At 48.1% G+C, this 20,056-nt stretch overlaps 1 protein-coding gene across 2 annotated transcripts in view; it reads left to right on the top strand.

The window, feature by feature from the left end:
- The first annotated feature begins 4,132 nt into the window (after nucleotides 1-4,132).
- LOC148513479 (ATP-dependent RNA helicase DDX25-like) overlaps nucleotides 4,133-20,056 on the top strand; it is a 116,388-nt gene continuing 100,464 nt past the window's right edge. Inside the window, exons 1-2 of one of the 2 annotated variants that reach the window (XM_088481761.1) lie at nucleotides 4,133-4,296; nucleotides 16,206-16,248. In XM_088481761.1, coding sequence (XP_088337887.1) covers nucleotides 4,204-4,296; nucleotides 16,206-16,248 — 136 coding nt within the window. In that variant the 5' untranslated portion in view covers nucleotides 4,133-4,203. Of the gene's footprint in view, nucleotides 4,297-16,205; nucleotides 16,249-16,520; nucleotides 16,618-20,056 lie in introns of those variants that run through there. The other variant, XM_088481762.1, reaches the window with a different exon arrangement.

Genomic DNA, 20,056 nt, shown 5'->3' with positions numbered 1-20,056 from the left:
ATGCTGTGTGTATGTATGCTGTGTGTAAGTATGCTTGTGTGTGTATGCTGTGAGTAAGTATGCTTATGTGTATGTATGCTGTGTGTGTATGCTGTGTGTAAGTATGCTTATGTGTGTGTATGCTGTGTGTATGTATGCTGTGTGTAAGTATGCTTGTGTGTGTATGCTGTGAGTAAGTATGCTTATGTGTATGTATGCTGTGTGTACGTATGCTTATGTGTGTGTAAGTATGCTGTGTGTAAGTATGCTTATGTGTGTGTATGCTGTGTGTAAGTATGCTTATGTGTGTGTAAGTATGCTTAAGTGTGTGTATGCTGTGTGTCAGTATGCTTATGTGTGTGTATGCTGTGAGTCAGTATGCTTATGTGTGTGTATGCTGTAAGTATGCTTGTGTGTATGTATGTATGCTTATGTGTGTGTATGCTGTGTGTAAGTATGCTTATGTGTGTGTATGCTGTGTGTAAGTATGCTTGTGTGTATGTATGCTTTGTGTAAGTATGCTTATGTGCGTGTATGCTGTGTGTAAGTATGCTTATGTGTGTGTATGCTGTGTGTAAGTATGCTTGTGTGTGTGTATGTATGCTGTGTGTAAGTATGCTTGTGTGTGTATATATGTATGCTGTGTGTAAGTATGCTTATATGTGTGTGTATGCTGTGAGTCAGTATGCTTATGTGTAAATATGCTTATGTGTGTGTGTATGTATGCTGTGTGTAAGTATGCTTATGTGTGTGTATGCTGTGTGTAAGTATGCTTATGTGTGTATTCTGTGTGTAAGTATGCTTATGTGTGTGTGTGTGTATGATGTGAGCCAGTATGCTTATGTGTATGTATGTATGCTGTGTGTAAGTATACTTGTGTGCGCGCACATGTATGTGTATGCTGTAAGTATGCTTATGTGTGTGTATACTGTGAGTCAGTATGCTTATGTGTAAGTATGCCGTGTGTAAGTATAATTATGTGTGTATGCAATGTGTGTGTATGTAAGCTATGTGTGTGCATACCCCCCTTGAAAATCCTGCGTTTACCCCTGTCTTAGTATGGGTGATTGGGTTAACGGGTTCTGGGGGGTGAATTGATTAATGGATACTTGGGAATGTGTTGATGGGTGATGGGGTGTGAATGTGTTAATCGGTGTTGGATGAGGTGAGTTTAATGTAGGGATGGACATCGGAAGACGATGGTTAGCAACCATTGTGTTTTGCGATTCGTTGGGAGTACTTTTTTCCATTGAAAACTGGAAATTTGATGGTTGTCAGCCAGCGGATGCAGCTTTTCCACGCCCATCCGATGGCTGGCTGTGGAGGGGGAGCACAGCGGGTGTGCAGCTGGAGAATAGATACTGTGCGCACGGCATATATTCTCTTTATGTTGGGGGGGGGGGGTAGCCCAGCGTCTCAGAGAGTGCTGGACACGCCACAACAGTGTTGTGGGCGTGGGGTGCCGTGATACTCCATCCCCTTTTTGGCCAGTACTATAACCATCGCGATGGTTATAGTATCAAATTGTTGCAAAGCGATGGCTAGTCGCCATCGCATCGCATGAGTTGATGTCGGAAGCCCGGCAGCTATTTGATGCCGGGCTTCCGATGTCCATCCCTAGTTTATTGGGTGCTGGTAATGGGTGTTCTATTTAAAGCTGGGTGGTAATGCTGCCTAGCATACGAGGCGGGGACGCTGTGGAGCAGTTCCGTAACTAGTGCTCTTGGCGAGGACACACCCCCTGCATGATGGCACATGGAGGGGGTGTGGCCTGCACCTGGTGCAGGAGATTACAGCAATGCTCGGAGGATGCCCGAGGGAGCTGTAAGGGCAGCGCTGTGACCATCTGGTACGTCCTAAGGAGGCTCCATGCGGCATTGCTGCTGAGATTCTGCCCGTTGCAGACACCCTGCTAGCCCGATGCAGGAGCTGTGGTCACAGAACGCTGCGCTCTGTGTAGCTGCACTGCTTGCACACCCTTATTTACGGCCCTGCTGTGGAAGGATACAAGGAGGGGCACTGTTGGAGACGGCCCCACAACTTAGTTGCCCTGTGGCCCCCACTAGCCTTAATCCGGTGCTAGAAATGTTACAGCGCCACCTCCCGGCAGCCATGTCACAGCGCCACCTTCCGGCAGCCATGTCACAGCGCCACCTCCCGGCAGCCATGTCACAGCACCCCAACTTCCGGCAGCCATGTCGCAGCGCCACCTCCCGGCAGCCATGTCACAGCGCCACCTCCCGGCAGCCATGTCACAACGCCACCTCCCGGCAGCCATGTCACAGCACCCCAACTTCCGGCAGCCATGTCACAACGCCACCTCCCGGCAGCCATGTCACAGCGCCACCTCCCGGCAGCCATGTCACAACGCCACCTCCCGGCAACCATGTCACAGAGCCACCTCCCGGCAGCCATGTCACAGCGCCACCTCCGGAAGCCATGTCACAGCGCCACCTCCGGAAGCCATGTCACAGCGCCACCTTCCGGCAGCCATGTCACAGCGCCACCTCCCGGCAGCCATGTCACAGCGCCTCCTCCCGGCAGCCATGTCACAGCGCCACCTCCCGGCAGCCATGTCACAGCGCCACCTCCCGGCAGCCATGTCACAGCACCCCAACTTCCGGCAGCCATGTCACAGCACCCCAACTTCCGGCAGCCATGTCACAGTGCCACCTCCCGGCAGCCATGTCACAGCGCCACCTCCCGGCAGCCATGTCATCACAGCACCCCAACTTCCAGCAGCCATGTCACAGCGCCACCGCCGGGCAGCCATGTCACAGCGCCACCGCCGGGCAGCCATGTCACAGCGCCACCTCACGGCAGCCATGTCACAGAACCACCTCCGGGCAGCCATGTCACAGCGCCACCTCCCGGCAGCCATGTCACAGCGCCACCTCCGGGCAGCCATGTCACAGCGCCACCTCCCGGCAGCCATGTCACAGCGCCACCTCCGGGCAGCCATGTCACAGCGCCACCTCCCGGCAGCCATGTCACAGCGCCACCTCCCGGCAGCCATGTCACAGCGCCACCTCCCGGCAGCCATGTCACAGCACCCCAACTTCCGGCAGCCATGTCACAGCACCCCAACTTCCGGCAGCCATGTCACAGCGCCACCTCCCGGCAGCCATGTCACAGCGCCACCTCCCGGCAGCCATGTCATCACAGCACCCCAACTTCCAGCAGCCATGTCACAGCGCCACCGCCGGGCAGCCATGTCACAGCGCCACCGCCGGGCAGCCATGTCACAGCGCCACCTCACGGCAGCCATGTCACAGAACCACCTCCGGGCAGCCATGTCACAGCGCCACCTCCCGGCAGCCATGTCACAGCGCCACCTCCGGGCAGCCATGTCACAGCGCCACCTCCCGGCAGCCATGTCACAGCGCCACCTCCGGGCAGCCATGTCACAGCGCCACCTCCCGGCAGCCATGTCACAGCGCCACCTCCCGGCAGCCATGTCACAGCGCCACCTCCCGGCAGCCATGTCACAGCACCCCAACTTCCGGCAGCCATGTCACAGCACCCCAACTTCCGGCAGCCATGTCACAGCGCCACCTCCCGGCAGCCATGTCACAGCGCCACCTCCCGGCAGCCATGTCATCACAGCACCCCAACTTCCAGCAGCCATGTCACAGCGCCACCGCCGGGCAGCCATGTCACAGCGCCACCTCCATTGTGGATGGTAACACTGGAGGACTCCGGCGCTGCAAAAGTGGTCAGAGAGGTCCTTTTTCCAACTAGGATCTAGCAGCATCCATGAAATTTGCAGCCATGTCATCACAGCACCCCAACTTCCGGCAGCCATGTGACAGCGCCACCTCCGGGCAGCCATGTGACAGCGCCACCTCCGGGCAGCCATGTGACAGCGCCACCTCCGGGCAGCCATGTCACAGCGCCACCTCCGGGCAGCCATGTCACAGCGCCACCTCCGGGCAGCCATGTCACAGCGCCACCTCCCGGCAGCCATGTCGCAGCGCCACCTCCCGGCAGCCATGTCGCAGCGCCACCTCCCGGCCGCACAGTACACTTCCCCCATCCGCCCTCTCCCTGCTTCGGGTCTCTGTGTCGCCGCTCAGTGCTGGTGACGGGATGACGTCATTATTCTAACTCCTGCGCGGGCGCTGCGAGGGGCGGAGTCAGAGGGTTGGAGGCCCCGCCCAGGCGCTGGTTTGGCGGGCGTGCAGTGCAGAGGGCGCGGCGGGAGAGGAGAGAGGCGCAGACTCCATGATGTTGCGTGGACGTGGGGTCATGGCGACTGTATCCCCCTCCCAGCGCAGGGCCCAACACCTGGAGCCCTCCGACCTGCAGAATAACAATGTAACTATAGCAATGCGTCATTGTGTGTGTGCTGCGCTGTTACATGTCACATGTATGTAATATACCATACCCACGCTCCATATTATATATAATACACCTGTGTGCTGCGCTGTTACATGTCACATGTATGTAATATACCATAACCGCGCTCCATATTATATATAATACACCTGTGTGCTGTGCTGTTACATGTCACATGTATGTAATATACCATACCCACGCTCCATATTATATATAATACACCTGTGTGCTGCGCTGTTACATGTCACATGTATGTAATATACCATAACCTCGCTCCATATTATATATAATACACCTGTGTGCTGCGCTGTTACATGTCACATGTATGTACTATACCATAACCTCGCTCCATATTATATATAATACACCTGTGTGCTGCGCTGTTACATGTCACATGTATGTACTATACCATAACCTCGCTCCATATTATATATAATACACCTGTGTGCTGCGCTGTTACATGTCACATGTATGTAATATACCATAACCGCGCTCCATATTATATATAATACACCTGTGTGCTGCGCTGTTACATGTCACATGTATGTAATATACCATACCCATGCTCCATATTATATATAATACACCTGTGTGCTGCGCTGTTACATGTCACATGTATGTAATATACCATAACCGCGCTCCATATTATTATATATAATATACTTATGTGCTGCGCTGTTACATGTCACATGTATGTAATATACCATAACCGCGCTCCATATTATATATAATACACCTGTGTGCTGAGCTGTTACATATCACATGTATGTAATATACCATACCCACGCTCCATATTATATATAATACACCTGTGTGCTGTGCTGTTACATGTCACATGTATGTAATATACCATAACCTCGCTCCATATTATATATAATACACCTGTGTGCTGAGCTGTTACATGTCACATGTATGTAATATACCATACCCACGCTCCATATTATATATAATACACCTGAGTGCTGCGCTGTAACATGTCACATGTATGTAATATACCATACCCACGCTCCATATTATATATAATACACCTGTGTGCTGCGCTGTTACATGTCACATGTATGTAATATACCATAACCGCGCTCCATATTATTATATATAATATACTTATGTGCTGCGCTGTTACATGTCACATGTATGTAATATACCATACCCACGCTCCATATTATATATAATACACCTGTGTGCTGCGCTGTTACATGTCACATGTATGTAATATACCATAACCGCGCTCCATATTATATATAATACACCTGTGTGCTGAGCTGTTACATGTCACATGTATGTAATATACCATACCCATGCTCCATATTATATATAATACACCTGTGTGCTGAGCTGTTACATGTCACATGTATGTAATATACCATACCCATGCTCCATATTATATATAATATACCTGTGTGCTGTGCTGTTACATGTCACATGTATGTAATATACCATAACCGCGCTCCATATTATATATAATACACCTGTGTGCTGCGCTGTTACATGTCACATGTATGTAATATACCATAACCGCGCTCCATATTATATATAATACACCTGTGTGCTGAGCTGTTACATGTCACATGTATGTAATATACCATAACCTCGCTCCATATTATATATAATACACCTGTGTGCTGCGCTGTTACATGTCACATGTATGTAATATACCATAACCGCGCTCCATATTATTATATATAATATACTTATGTGCTGCGCTGTTACATGTCACATGTATGTAATATACCATACCCACGCTCCATATTATATATAATACACCTGTGTGCTGCGCTGTTACATGTCACATGTATGTAATATACCATAACCGCGCTCCATATTATATATAATACACCTGTGTGCTGAGCTGTTACATATCACATGTATGTAATATACCATACCCACGCTCCATATTATATATAATACACCTGTGTGCTGTGCTGTTACATGTCACATGTATGTAATATACCATAACCTCGCTCCATATTATATATAATACACCTGTGTGCTGAGCTGTTACATGTCACATGTATGTAATATACCATACCCACGCTCCATATTATATATAATACACCTGAGTGCTGCGCTGTAACATGTCACATGTATGTAATATACCATACCCACGCTCCATATTATATATAATACACCTGTGTGCTGAGCTGTTACATGTCACATGTATGTAATATACCATACCCACGCTCCATATTATATATAATACACCTGTGTGCTGAGCTGTTACATGTCACATGTATGTAATATACCATACCCACGCTCCATATTATATATAATACACCTGTGTGCTGAGCTGTTACATGTCACATGTATGTAATATACCATAACCTCGCTCCATATTATATATAATACACCTGTGTGCTGTGCTTACATATCACATGTATGTAATATACCATAACCATGTTCCATATTATATATAATATACTTATGTGCTGCGCTGTTACATGTCACATGTATGTAATATACCATACCCACGCTCCATATTATATATAATACACCTGTGTGCTGTGCTGTTACATGTCACATGTATGTAATATACCATAACTTCGCTCCATATTATATATATAATACACCTATGTACTCAGCTGTTACATGTCACATGTATGTACTATACCATAACCATGCTCAATATTATATATAATACACCTGTGTGCTGCACTTACATGTCACATGTATGTAATATACCATACCCACGCTCCATATTATATATAATAATACTGTGTGCTGTGCTGTTACATGTCACATGTATGTAATATACCATAACCTTGCTCCATATTATATATAATATACTTATGTGCTGCGCTGTTACATGTCACATGTATGTAATATACCATACCCATGCTCCATATTATATATAATACACCTGTGTGCTGCGCTGTTACATGTCACATGTATGTAATATACCATAACCTCGCTCCATATTATACATAATACACCTGTGTGCTGTGCTGTTACATGTCACATGTATGTAATATACCATAACCATGTTCCATATTATATATAATACACCTGTGTGCTGAGCTGTTACATATCACATGTATGTACTATACCATAACCACGCTCCATATTATATATAATATACTTATGTGCTGCGCTGTTACATGTCACATGTATGTAATATACCATAACTTCGCTCCATATTATATATATAATACACCTATGTACTCAGCTGTTACATGTCACATGTATGTACTATACCATAACCATGCTCCATATTATATATAATATACCTGTGTGCTGCGCTGTTATGTCACATGTATGTAATATACCATACCCACGCTCCATATTATATATAATACACCTGTGAGCTGAGCTGTTACATGTCACATGTATGTAATATACCATACCCACGCTCCATATTATATATAATACACCTGTGAGCTGAGCTGTTACATGTCACATGTATGTAATATACCATAACCATGTTCCATATTATATATAATACACCTGTGTACTCAGCTGTTACATGTCACATGTATGTACTATACCATAACCATGCTCAATATTATATATAATACACCTGTGTGCTGCACTTACATGTCACATGTATGTAATATACCATACCCACGCTCCATATTATATATAATAATACTGTGTGCTGTGCTGTTACATGTCACATGTATGTAATATACCATAACCTTGCTCCATATTATATATAATATACTTATGTGCTGCGCTGTTACATGTCACATGTATGTAATATACCATACCCATGCTCCATATTATATATAATACACCTGTGTGCTGCGCTGTTACATGTCACATGTATGTAATATACCATAACCTCGCTCCATATTATACATAATACACCTGTGTGCTGTGCTGTTACATGTCACATGTATGTACTATACCATAACCATGTTCCATATTATATATAATACACCTGTGTGCTGAGCTGTTACATGTCACATGTATGCAATATACCATAACCATGCTCCATATTATATATAATACACCTGTGTGCTGAGCTGTTACATGTCACATGTATGTAATATACCATAACCACGCTCCATATTATATATATAATACACCTATGTACTCAGCTGTTACATGTCACATGTATGTACTATACCATAACCATGTTCCATATTATATATAATACACCTGTGTGCTGAGCTGTTACATATCACATGTATGTACTATACCATAACCACGCTCCATATTATATATAATATACTTATGTGCTGCGCTGTTACATGTCACATGTATGTAATATACCATAACTTCGCTCCATATTATATATATAATACACCTATGTACTCAGCTGTTACATGTCACATGTATGTACTATACCATAACCATGCTCCATATTATATATAATATACCTGTGTGCTGCGCTGTTATGTCACATGTATGTAATATACCATACCCACGCTCCATATTATATATATAATACACCTATGTACTCAGCTGTTACATGTCACATGTATGTACTATACCATAACCATGCTCCATATTATATATAATATACCTGTGTGCTGCGCTGTTATGTCACATGTATGTAATATACCATACCCACGCTCCATATTATATATAATACACCTGTGAGCTGAGCTGTTACATGTCACATGTATGTAATATACCATACCCACGCTCCATATTATATATAATACACCTGTGAGCTGAGCTGTTACATGTCACATGTATGTAATATACCATAACCATGTTCCATATTATATATAATACACCTGTGTACTCAGCTGTTACATGTCACATGTATGTACTATACCATAACCATGCTCAATATTATATATAATACACCTGTGTGCTGCACTTACATGTCACATGTATGTAATATACCATACCCACGCTCCATATTATATATAATAATACTGTGTGCTGTGCTGTTACATGTCACATGTATGTAATATACCATAACCTTGCTCCATATTATATATAATATACTTATGTGCTGCGCTGTTACATGTCACATGTATGTAATATACCATACCCATGCTCCATATTATATATAATACACCTGTGTGCTGCGCTGTTACATGTCACATGTATGTAATATACCATAACCTCGCTCCATATTATACATAATACACCTGTGTGCTGTGCTGTTACATGTCACATGTATGTACTATACCATAACCATGTTCCATATTATATATAATACACCTGTGTGCTGAGCTGTTACATGTCACATGTATGCAATATACCATAACCATGCTCCATATTATATATAATACACCTGTGTGCTGAGCTGTTACATGTCACATGTATGTAATATACCATAACCACGCTCCATATTATATATATAATACACCTATGTACTCAGCTGTTACATGTCACATGTATGCAATATACCATAACCATGCTCCATATTATATATAATACACCTGTGTGCTGAGCTGTTACATGTCACATGTATGTAATATACCATAACCACGCTCCATATTATATATATAATACACCTATGTACTCAGCTGTTACATGTCACATGTATGTACTATACCATAACCACGCTCCATATTATATATAATACACCTGTGTGCTGAGCTGTTACATGTCACATGTATGTAATATACCATACCCACGCTCCATATTATATATAATACACCTGAGTGCTGCGCTGTAACATGTCACATGTATGTAATATACCATACCCACGCTCCATATTATATATAATACACCTGAGTGCTGCGCTGTAACATGTCACATGTATGTACTATACCATAACCACGCTCCATATTATATATAATACACCTGTGTGCTGAGCTGTTACATGTCACATGTATGTAATATACCATACCCACGCTCCATATTATATATAATACACCTGTGTGCTGAGCTGTTACATATCACATGTATGTACTATACCATAACCACGCTCCATATTATATATAATATACTTATGTGCTGTGCTGTTACATGTCACATGTATGTAATATACCATAACTTCGCTCCATATTATATATATAATACACCTGTGTGCTGCGCTGTTATGTCACATGTATGTAATTTACCATAACCATGCTCCATATTATATATAATACACCTGTGTGCTGAGCTGTCACATGCAAGTAATATACCATAACCACACTCTGCATCTGGTGTGTAGACATGCGGAATATATGTGGGTGGGTAGGTGTGTATATGATGTGTAGATATATGTGGATGGATAGGTGTATTTGCTGTGTAGACATAGATAATATATGTGGATGGATAGGAGTATCTGGTAGGTAGATGTATGTAGGCGTATCTGGTGTGTAGATATAGGTAATTTCTACTACAGGGTCCATAGGCTCCACAGGGAGACCTTGCGGTATAGGTGATGATGGAGTCATCCGGGCACCACGCAGTTAAATTTTTCTCCCAGGATGCACTGGGTCTCCGCCCTATACCCCGCCCCCGGGCCAGAGGCACCTCTGTTTTGTTGGGCGTGCCTGGCCAGAGTCGGGTCACTGATACGCGGTGAGGCTGTTCCAGCCCCGGAAGATATTTTTGTTTTAAGGAAGCTCTTCGTTTCTTCTGAGCGGACAGTCCAGAGGACGTCCGCGCTGCTGCTCCGTCACCCCGCCGGCGCCGGTACTAATCCAGGGATCACGGCGGGAGCACGGAGTCTGTATTAGCCAGACCCCGTGGCACTACCAGGACTGCTGCTGGGCTCACGGGGAGGCAGGTAAGTTGAATTGGATCACAGCTTGCGACGATCCACTTAGTGCAGTCCTTTCCCCTCCGGTCTCAAGGGACGGACCGGGGATGACGCAGTGGAGCCAGGCCTGGAAACCTGCGCTTCCACTTAATTAATCCGCTGGCATTTGTGCTGGGGCGCGGTACCATAAGACTGAGGGTTAATCGCCGGCCAGGCGAGGCAGCCTTCCCTGTTTACAGCCGGCTCCTCCCCGCTGCACTGCGGTCTGGCGGGACTGAGGCAGCTCTCCTCCTCCGGAACGCCCCCTCTGTGGTCTCTGACGGCCCTTTTATCTAGGCTAAGTCGCAGATCTTGAAGGCGGTGCGGAGCTTGGGTCCCCCTACATACCTCTCCTCCATTGTGGTCAGCGTATGTAGCACTATAGCCTACCAAACACTGAGTCTGTGTAGTTGAATAGTAGTGCCATTCGTGCATGTGTTTTTCTCTGCATTGTATGTGACTTTATGCTAGCGCTGTCTGTCTGTATTTCTTTTACTTTCTGTCAGCCATATTACTTTACTTGTGCTTTTTCTTACAGACACAGGCAAGTGTTGTCAGAGTGTGTATTCAACCTTATTCTAATTGTGTGGTGGGGCACCTATAGTGTGCACGCTATCCTATACATTATGTCTGGTAGTGAGAATGATGTGCAAAACTCGGCTCATGACCTGCTGCCATGCAAAAAAGTACCCCCTCTGTTTCCCCCGCTGGGGTTCCCACAGCAGCCGGTTGTGCCCTCTTAGGGCCTGCTTCAGCAGGCTGCACCCATACGGATTGTTCCTCCTTCATGAGTGGATATTTTCCCTACTAGGGTGCAAGACCTGAGGGATATGCTGCAGGGGGATGCCTCCCGTAGACCGACTAATAGAACATTGCCGCCATCTCAGTCTACACAATGATGACATGACGGGGAGCTTCTACATAAACCTGACTCTGAGCCCTCTGCACGTGCGGTGGAGCCTACGTCAAAAATTTATATTGCGGTTCTGATACGGGCTGTCCGTGCAGCCTTGGTCATAGAGGAGGACGAACCTCCAGCTCCCGTCCAAACATGCCTATTTCAAGGACCTAAAATGTGGCTGCTGCCATATTTCCTTTATGATCAGCTGGTAGACCACCTGGAAATGGCATGAAAATCACCTGGAAAGCGTTACCAGTTGCAAAAACACCTGGCTTACGCCTAACCCTTTGAGGACTATTTTACGTCCCCAGCGGTGGATTCTCATGTGAGGCGCTTGGTTAAAAGCGCGGCCCTACCTATGCCATCCATGTCGTCCTTAAAGTATACTACGCATAGAAAGGTGGAGGTTTGTTTGAGTCCATATATTCTCTTTCAGGGGCAGCTTCCAGGCCTATCATGGCTATCTGCTGGATTGCCAGGGCTGTGGAGTTCCGGGCGAACTCTCTTGAGGGGTCCTTGTCTTCGGATGCTACCAGTGGGCAAGTGAATCTAGTGGGCTACCTTCGAGGTTCAACTACATATATTAATGAGGCTGCTTTGGATGTCAGCCTCTTGACTTCCAGGATTTTGGCTTCGGCGAATTGCAGCTCGCTGTTCCCTGTGGCTACACACTTGGAGAGCAGATGCGGACTCTAAGAGAGGCTTAGAGTCTTTGCCTTATAACGGTAAGGTTTTGTTTGGTCCTGACTGGATAAGATTGTGGATACGTTAGCAGCAGCTAAGTCTGCGTGTCTGCCTTTTTGCTCCTGCTCCCTCTGGATCTCGGACCTCGTCCTTTCACACCCATCGGCCCCAAGGTAAGCCTAAAGGTCAGTCCTTTCCTAGGCCGTCAGTCCCAAAGAAGACTGCCAAGCCCAAGAAGCAAGCTTGAAGATGCGAGACGTCCGGCTGTCAAGCCTGATGACAAGCCCTCAGCCTGACTGAACGGCCTCCCCTTGGGGGATCCCAGGGTGGGTGGTCGACTTCTTCACTTCGCCCAGTACTGGTGTCAGATCACCGCAGACACCTGGGTAAGAGAAGTGGTCTCTCACAGGGAGACGCTGGATAATGCCATCTCCAGGTGACGTTATTATCACAGGGCTTTCCCCGGGTAATTCTCACATTTTATTTTTAGTAAATCTCACAGATCACATTTCCCATTACAATTATGGGAAATGCGATCTGATTACTAAAAATAAGTGATAATTAGGGCTTGGAGGAGAAATTTACAAATTCTATTCTAATTGCCCTTTAGTAACTTTATGTGATACTAAAATAATGTGAGAAGGGTGTGACAACACAAAACAGCCTTTTTCACTTTAAGTAAAAATAATGTTAATTATCCTATATGTGGCGGGGTAAGGTGTGTGGGTGTGGCGGGGTGAGGTGTGTGGCGGGGTGAGGTGTGTGGCGGGGTAAGGTGTGTGCGTGGCTGGGTAAGGTGTGTGCGTGGCTGGGTAAGGTGTGTGCGTGGCTGGGTAAGGTGTGTGCGTGGCTGGGTAAGGTGTGTGCGTGGCTGGGTGAGGTGTGCGTGGCTGGGTGAGGTGTGCGTGGCTGGGTAAGGTGTGTGTGCGTGGCTGGGTAAGGTGTGTGTGTGTGCGTGGCTGGGTAAGGTGTGTGTGTGTGCGTGGCTGGGTAAGGTGTGTGTGTGTGCGTGGCTGGGTAAGGTGTGTGTGTGTGCGTGGCTGGGTAAGGTGTGTGTGGCTGGGTAAGGTGTGTGTGGCTGGGTAAGGTGTGTGTGGCTGGGTAAGGTGTGTGCGTGGCTGGGTAAGGCGTGTGTGTGTGCGTGGCTGGGTAAGGTGTGTGTGTGCGTGGCTGGGTAAGGCGTGTGTGTGTGCGTGGCTGGGTAAGGCGTGTGTGTGCGTGGCTGGGTAAGGCGTGTGTGTGCGTGGCTGGGTAAGGCGTGTGTGTGCGTGGCTGGGTAAGGCGTGTGTGTGCGTGGCTGGGTAAGGCGTGTGCGTGGCTGGGTAAGGTGTGTGCGTAGCTGGGTAAGGCGTGTGCGCGTGGCTGGGTAAGGTGTGCGTGGCTGGGTAATGTGTGTGTGTGTGCGTGGCTGGGTAAGGTGTGTGCGTGGCTGGGTAAGGTGTGTGTGTGCGTGGCTGGGTAAGGTGTGTGTGTGTGTGCGTGGCTGGGTAAGGTGTGTGTGTGTGCGTGGCTGGGTAAGGTGTGTGTGTGTGCGTGGCTGGGTAAGGTGTGTGTGTGTGCGTGGCTGGGTAAGGTGTGTGTGGCTGGGTAAGGTGTGTGTGGCTGGGTAAGGTGTGTGTGGCTGGGTAAGGTGTGTGCGTGGCTGGGTAAGGCGTGTGTGTGTGCGTGGCTGGGTAAGGTGTGTGTGTGCGTGGCTGGGTAAGGCGTGTGTGTGTGCGTGGCTGGGTAAGGCGTGTGTGTGCGTGGCTGGGTAAGGCGTGTGTGTGCGTGGCTGGGTAAGGCGTGTGTGTGCGTGGCTGGGTAAGGCGTGTGTGTGCGTGGCTGGGTAAGGCGTGTGCGTGGCTGGGTAAGGTGTGTGCGTAGCTGGGTAAGGCGTGTGCGCGTGGCTGGGTAAGGTGTGCGTGGCTGGGTAATGTGTGTGTGTGTGCGTGGCTGGGTAAGGTGTGTGCGTGGCTGGGTAAGGTGTGTGTGTGCGTGGCTGGGTAAGGTGTGTGTGTGTGTGCGTGGCTGGGTAAGGTGTGTGTGTGTGCGTGGCTGGGTAAGGTGTGTGTGTGTGCGTGGCTGGGTAAGGTGTGTGTGTGTGCGTGGCTGGGTAAGGTGTGTGCGTGGCTGGGTAAGGTGTGTGCGTGGCTGGGTAAGGTGTGTGCGTGGCTGGGTAAGGCGTGTGTGCGTGGCTGGGTAAGGCGTGTGTGCGTGGCTGGGTAAGGCGTGTGTGCGTGGCTGGGTAAGGCGTGTGTGCGTGGCTGGGTAAGGTGTGTGTGTGTGCGTGGCTGGGTAAGGTGTGCGTGTGTGCGTGGCTGGGTAAGGTGTGTGTGTGTGTGCGTGCGTGGCTGGGTAAGGTGTGTGTGTGTGTGTGCGTGGCTGGGTAAGGTGGATGTGGCTGTGTGTGTGTGCGTGGCTGGGTAAGGTGTGTGCGTGTGGCTGGGTAAGGTGTGTGCGTGTGGCTGGGTAAGGTGTGTGCGTGCGTGGCTGGGTAAGGTGTGTGTGCGTGGCTGGGTAAGGTGTGTGTGTGTGTGTGGCTGGGTAAGGTGTGTGTGTGTGGCTGGGTAAGGTGTGTATGTGCGTGGCTGGGTAAGGTGTGTGTGTGCGTGGCTGGGTAAGGTGTGTGTGGGCGCGTGGCTGGGTAAGGTGTGGGTGCGTGGCTGGGTAAGGTGTGGGTGCGTGGCTGGGTAAGGGGTGTGTGTGTGTGTGCGTGGCTGGGTAAGGGGTGTGTGTGTGCGTGGCTGGGTAAGGTGGATGTGGCTGTGTGCGTGGCTGGGTAAGGTGTGTGCGTGTGGCTGGGTAAGGTGCGTGCGTGGCTGGGTAAGGGGTGTGTGTGCGTGGCTGGGTAAGGTGTGTGTGTGCGTGGCTGGGTAAGGTGTGTGCGTGGCTGGGTAAGGTGTGTGCGTGGCTGGGTAAGGTGTGTGTGTGTGTGTGCGTGGCTGGGTAAGGTGTGTGTGTGTGCGTGGCTGGGTAAGGGGTGTGTGTGCGTGCGTGGCTGGGTAAGGGGTGTGTGTGCGTGGCTGGGTAAGGTGTGTGTGGCTGGGTAAGGGGTGTGCGTGCGTGGCTGGGTAAGGGGTGTGTGTGCGTGGCTGGGTAAGGTGTGTGTGGCTGGGTAAGGTGTGTGTGTGTGCGTGGCTGGGTAAGGTGTGTGTGTGTGTGCGTGGCTGGGTAAGGTGTGTGTGTGTGTGTGTGCGTGGCTGGGTAAGGTGTGTGTGTGTGCGTGGCTGGGTAAGGTGTGTGTGCGTGGCTGGGTAAGGTGTGTGTGTGCGTGGCTGGGTAAGGTGTGTGCGTGCGTGGCTGGGTAAGGTGCGTGCGTGGCTGGGTAAGGTGTGTGTGTGCGTGCGTGGCTGGGTAAGGTGTGTGTGTGACTGGGTAAGGGGTGTGTGTGTGTGTGTGTGTGTGTGGCTGGGTAAGGTGTGTGTGGATGTGGCTGGGTAAGGTGGGTGTGGCTGGGTAAGGTGTGTGTGGATGTGGCTGGGTAAGGTGGGTGTGGCTGGGTAAGGTGTGTGTGTGTGTGTGTGGCTGGGTAAGGTGTGTGTGTGCGCGCGCGTGTGGCTGGTTAAGGAGTGGATGTGGCTGGTTAAGGAGTGGATGTGGCTGGGTAAGGAGTGGATGTGGCTGGGTAAGGTGTATCTGGTGATTAATATGAGGAGCTTTTCTATTCACTAATTGTCTTTCTTATGACAGATTCTTGATTCCAGTATTCAGCATAAGTGTGTAAAACATGCCGGTAAGATTTTACTTTGTGGTACAATTTTCATTCCAGGTATTAAGAACGTGTTGTATATATAAATATTGGTGCACCGGTAACTGGTTGCTATGGGTTACAGCACTTTCTTCAACAGTCACATTCAAACTTATTTTCTAGTACAATTTAGACAAGTTTGATCTATGAATTTTGTTTTGTATTAGATCATGCTGAGTTACAGCGACCAGAATGGGTAAAAATCACATTTAAGCAACATACTTATTAAATCTCAGGTCCATCAAAATATAAACACGTTATAGATGGAGCGGAGGAGTCAAGGATACCCGAGACCACCCTGGAAGCACCATCCTCTCGCCAGAAAGGCCAAACAACTCCCCCCAACATCAGCTTGTGAGTATTGCAGATGACGGGAAAATGACAATCTGCGCTTCGACTTATCAAACAAATGATCCGACCACTCCCGCTGGTCACGGCGCACAGTCTCCCAGCCTGAGTCCTCCCTGGATCTAAGAAATTGGGCCTCAGTATCTCTATAAACAGTTTCCAATTCAGTCTGTCTCCCATTTCCTATGATATAATTTAATATCAGCAATACAATTAATAAAGGTCCCCCTAAGAAACACCTTAAAAGAGAGGAGAGAGACACCACTACATGTGGCGTTATCTGTAAAATAGGAGACCCAAGCGGCCTCTAATTCAGAACCGGCACCCGTAAGATCTAACCAAAACGGATTAAGCTTCCAAAAACGGGCACCCTCAGAAAGGGAAGAACCGATACTAATGTACAACGCAGAGTGATCAGTGATATACCCCTAGATAGATAGATAGATAGATAGATAGATAGATAGATCATTTCAGAAACTCTGGGAATCAAAATAGGTGAAAGAAAAATCCTATCAATACGTGAAAAGGTGCGATGAGTGAGGACTGACCGGAAAAGACAGAGGGCCTGATTCAGAGCCGGACGCTATTTGCGCTCACTCGTTCAGAAAAAGGGGCCGGCTATTTAAATTGAGCGCTCGCTCTTTGCGGTCTGTTGACGCCTCTGTCTGAGCGAGCGAACAAAACATGCGCTCGCTATTTTGTAAAGACGCCCCCTGGCCGCTCGCATCCTACGTCATCTCCGCTATTTATTTGATTAATCGAGTACATCGAAAGGCGTCTGAACTGCTCGCAGTACTTGTAGGATTTTCCTACCGCAATCATGCGAGCAGTTCAGGCTAAAAGACAACCAAGTGACGTGGTCGATGACGCTGCTTTGTTAATTATGCACACCCTTAAAACGCCCGTTTTGACCGTTTGGCACGCCTGCGTTCGGATCTCCACTCCCCCGTTTTCAAGCACCTTCCCCTGTTACCACCCACAAACGCCTCATCCTGTCACTCAAATTAGCAGGCACTCGCTATTTTGCGAGCGCTCGATTTCCGATCGCACTGACAGGTTGGCGCATGCGCATTACGACCCATGCGCAGATGTGCGAACATCGCTCGGAGCGAACGAGCGGCCGCTTACGAGCGGCTCTGAATCAGGCCCAGAGGACGAAGGATAACTAATACGCCAGACATCCAACCAGCCCAACTTAGAGAGAGGGGATGGGGTGGGGGTGCAGAGGACATGGCTTCTCTCCAACGTTCTCGCGATAAATCCATTACATTGGGAAAATCTCCTAAACAAGTGAGACAATGCAATAAAAGCAGCAGCTTTGCTTAAAACCTCATTAGAATACGGTGGAGGGATATAGACTGCAACGTATATGAACTAACAGGGAATGAATAAATGCTCTTCGGAAAACATATCTACCCGATGAGTCAATTTGTCTGCAGATTAAAGTGAAAACGCTTGTGAAGAAGAATAGAGAACTCTAGAATTATGAGAGAAAGTAGAGCGGTACATCCACCCCACCCAAGCCATTATACGAGGTGAGTCTCCTGAAGACCAGCACTATCCACATTCAATTTCTTGACCTGTGACCAGAAAAAAGCTCTTTTAACTCTATAACCAAGGCCACGAACATTCCAGGTGAGCAAAAGAAACAAAGGATGAAAAAGATAGAATATACATTAAAAAAAAAAGTAAGGACACCTCCATGCACCAGTACTACATAGGCCGACGGAAAAACCTCAATATTTGCAAAATCTAAAAATGGCACTATGGCCGAAGACCGGCCACACGTGGGTAAAATATCCACTGCAGCACTAAAAGGGTTAACTCTCGTGCTGCGGTGCCATAATTGAAATGTATAGGCGTCCATTGTACTCTGCGCTAGGCACTGAGTGGTAATAAGTGCGTTTTTAATGTTTTTATATGCATCGGCCTGGACCCGCTACACTGGGGGAGTGTGGGTAGAGTGTTGCTGCACGCTGGGAGATAGGGAGAGCCAGCTCGCACTGCAGCCAGCGCTGACGCAGTTAATGTCCCGGTGAGGTCACACTGTAAAAGCACACTGCACATGGTTTATAATAAACGGTATTAAATTATATATATTTAGATTGCTGTAATGCACTGCAACTGATCTGCAATGCATTAGTGCATGAAGCAGAGTATATTTAATAGGCTATGCACTTATAGGAATATGGTTTGAGTATATTATTGTTATGGGAATTGCCCTCCTGACATAGGGAGTGATATGTTAATTATCCTGACCTATGGTAGTGGTGAAACCCTTTGTGCAACAAGGCTTTCTTTTGAAGTGCATTCCAGGTGAGACCAGGATGAAAGCTTTCTGTGTGAAGAGAGTCAAATGGCAAAATCTTCCTGTGATATGTCCCTGAGATGGTCTCTTGTGTGTCTGCACTTCCTGTGATGTGTCCCTGAGACTGTCTCTTGTGTGTCTGCGCTTCCTGTGATATGGCCCTGAGACTGTCTCTTGTGTGTCTGCACTTCCTGTGATATGTCCCTGAGATTGTCTCTTGTGTGTCTGCACTTCCTGTGATATGTCCCTGAGATTGTCTCTTGTGTGTCTGCACTTCCTGTGATAGGTCCCTGAGACTGTCCCTTGTGTGTCTGCGCTTCCTGTGATATGTCCCTGAGACTGTCTCCTGTGTGTCTGCGCTTCCTGTGATAGGTCCCTGAGTCTGTCTCCTGTGTGTCTGCGCTTCCTGTGATGTGTCCCTGAGATTGTGTCTTGTGTGTCTGCACTTCCTGTGATATGTCCCTGAGACTGTCTCCTGTGTGTCTGCGCTTCCTGTGATAGGTCCCTGAGACTGTCTCCTGTGTGTCTGCGCTTCCTGTGATATGTCCCTGAGACTGTCTCTTGTGTGTCTGCACTTCCTGTGATATGTCCCTGACATTGTCTCCTGTGTGTCTGCGCTTCCTGTGATAGGTCCCTGAGACTGTCCCTTGTGTGTCTGCGCTTCCTGTGATATGTCCCTGAGACTGTCTCCTGTGTGTCTGCGCTTCCTGTGATAGGTCCCTGAGTCTGTCTCCTGTGTGTCTGCGCTTCCTGTGATGTGTCCCTGAGATTGTGTCTTGTGTGTCTGCACTTCCTGTGATATGTCCCTGAGACTGTCTCCTGTGTGTCTGCGCTTCCTGTGATAGGTCCCTGAGACTGTCTCCTGTGTGTCTGCGCTTCCTGTGATATGTCCCTGAGACTGTCTCTTGTGTGTCTGCACTTCCTGTGATATGTCCCTGACATTGTCTCCTGTGTGTCTGCGCTTCCTGTGATAGGTCCCTGAGACTGTCCCTTGTGTGTCTGCGCTTCCTGTGATATGTCCCTGAGACTGTCTCCTGTGTGTCTGCGCTTCCTGTGATATGTCCCTGAGTCTGTCTCCAGTGTGTCTGCACTTCCTGTGATATGTCCCTGAGACTGTCTCCTGTGTGTCTGCGCTTC

Source organism: Taudactylus pleione, unplaced genomic scaffold (assembly GCF_031769625.1).
Source record: "Taudactylus pleione unplaced genomic scaffold, aTauple2 ptg000278l, whole genome shotgun sequence".
Taxonomy (NCBI): Eukaryota; Metazoa; Chordata; class Amphibia; order Anura; family Myobatrachidae; genus Taudactylus; species Taudactylus pleione.
Note: the sequence above shows the minus strand (reverse complement) of the source record. Positions and strands in the feature narration are given on the sequence as shown.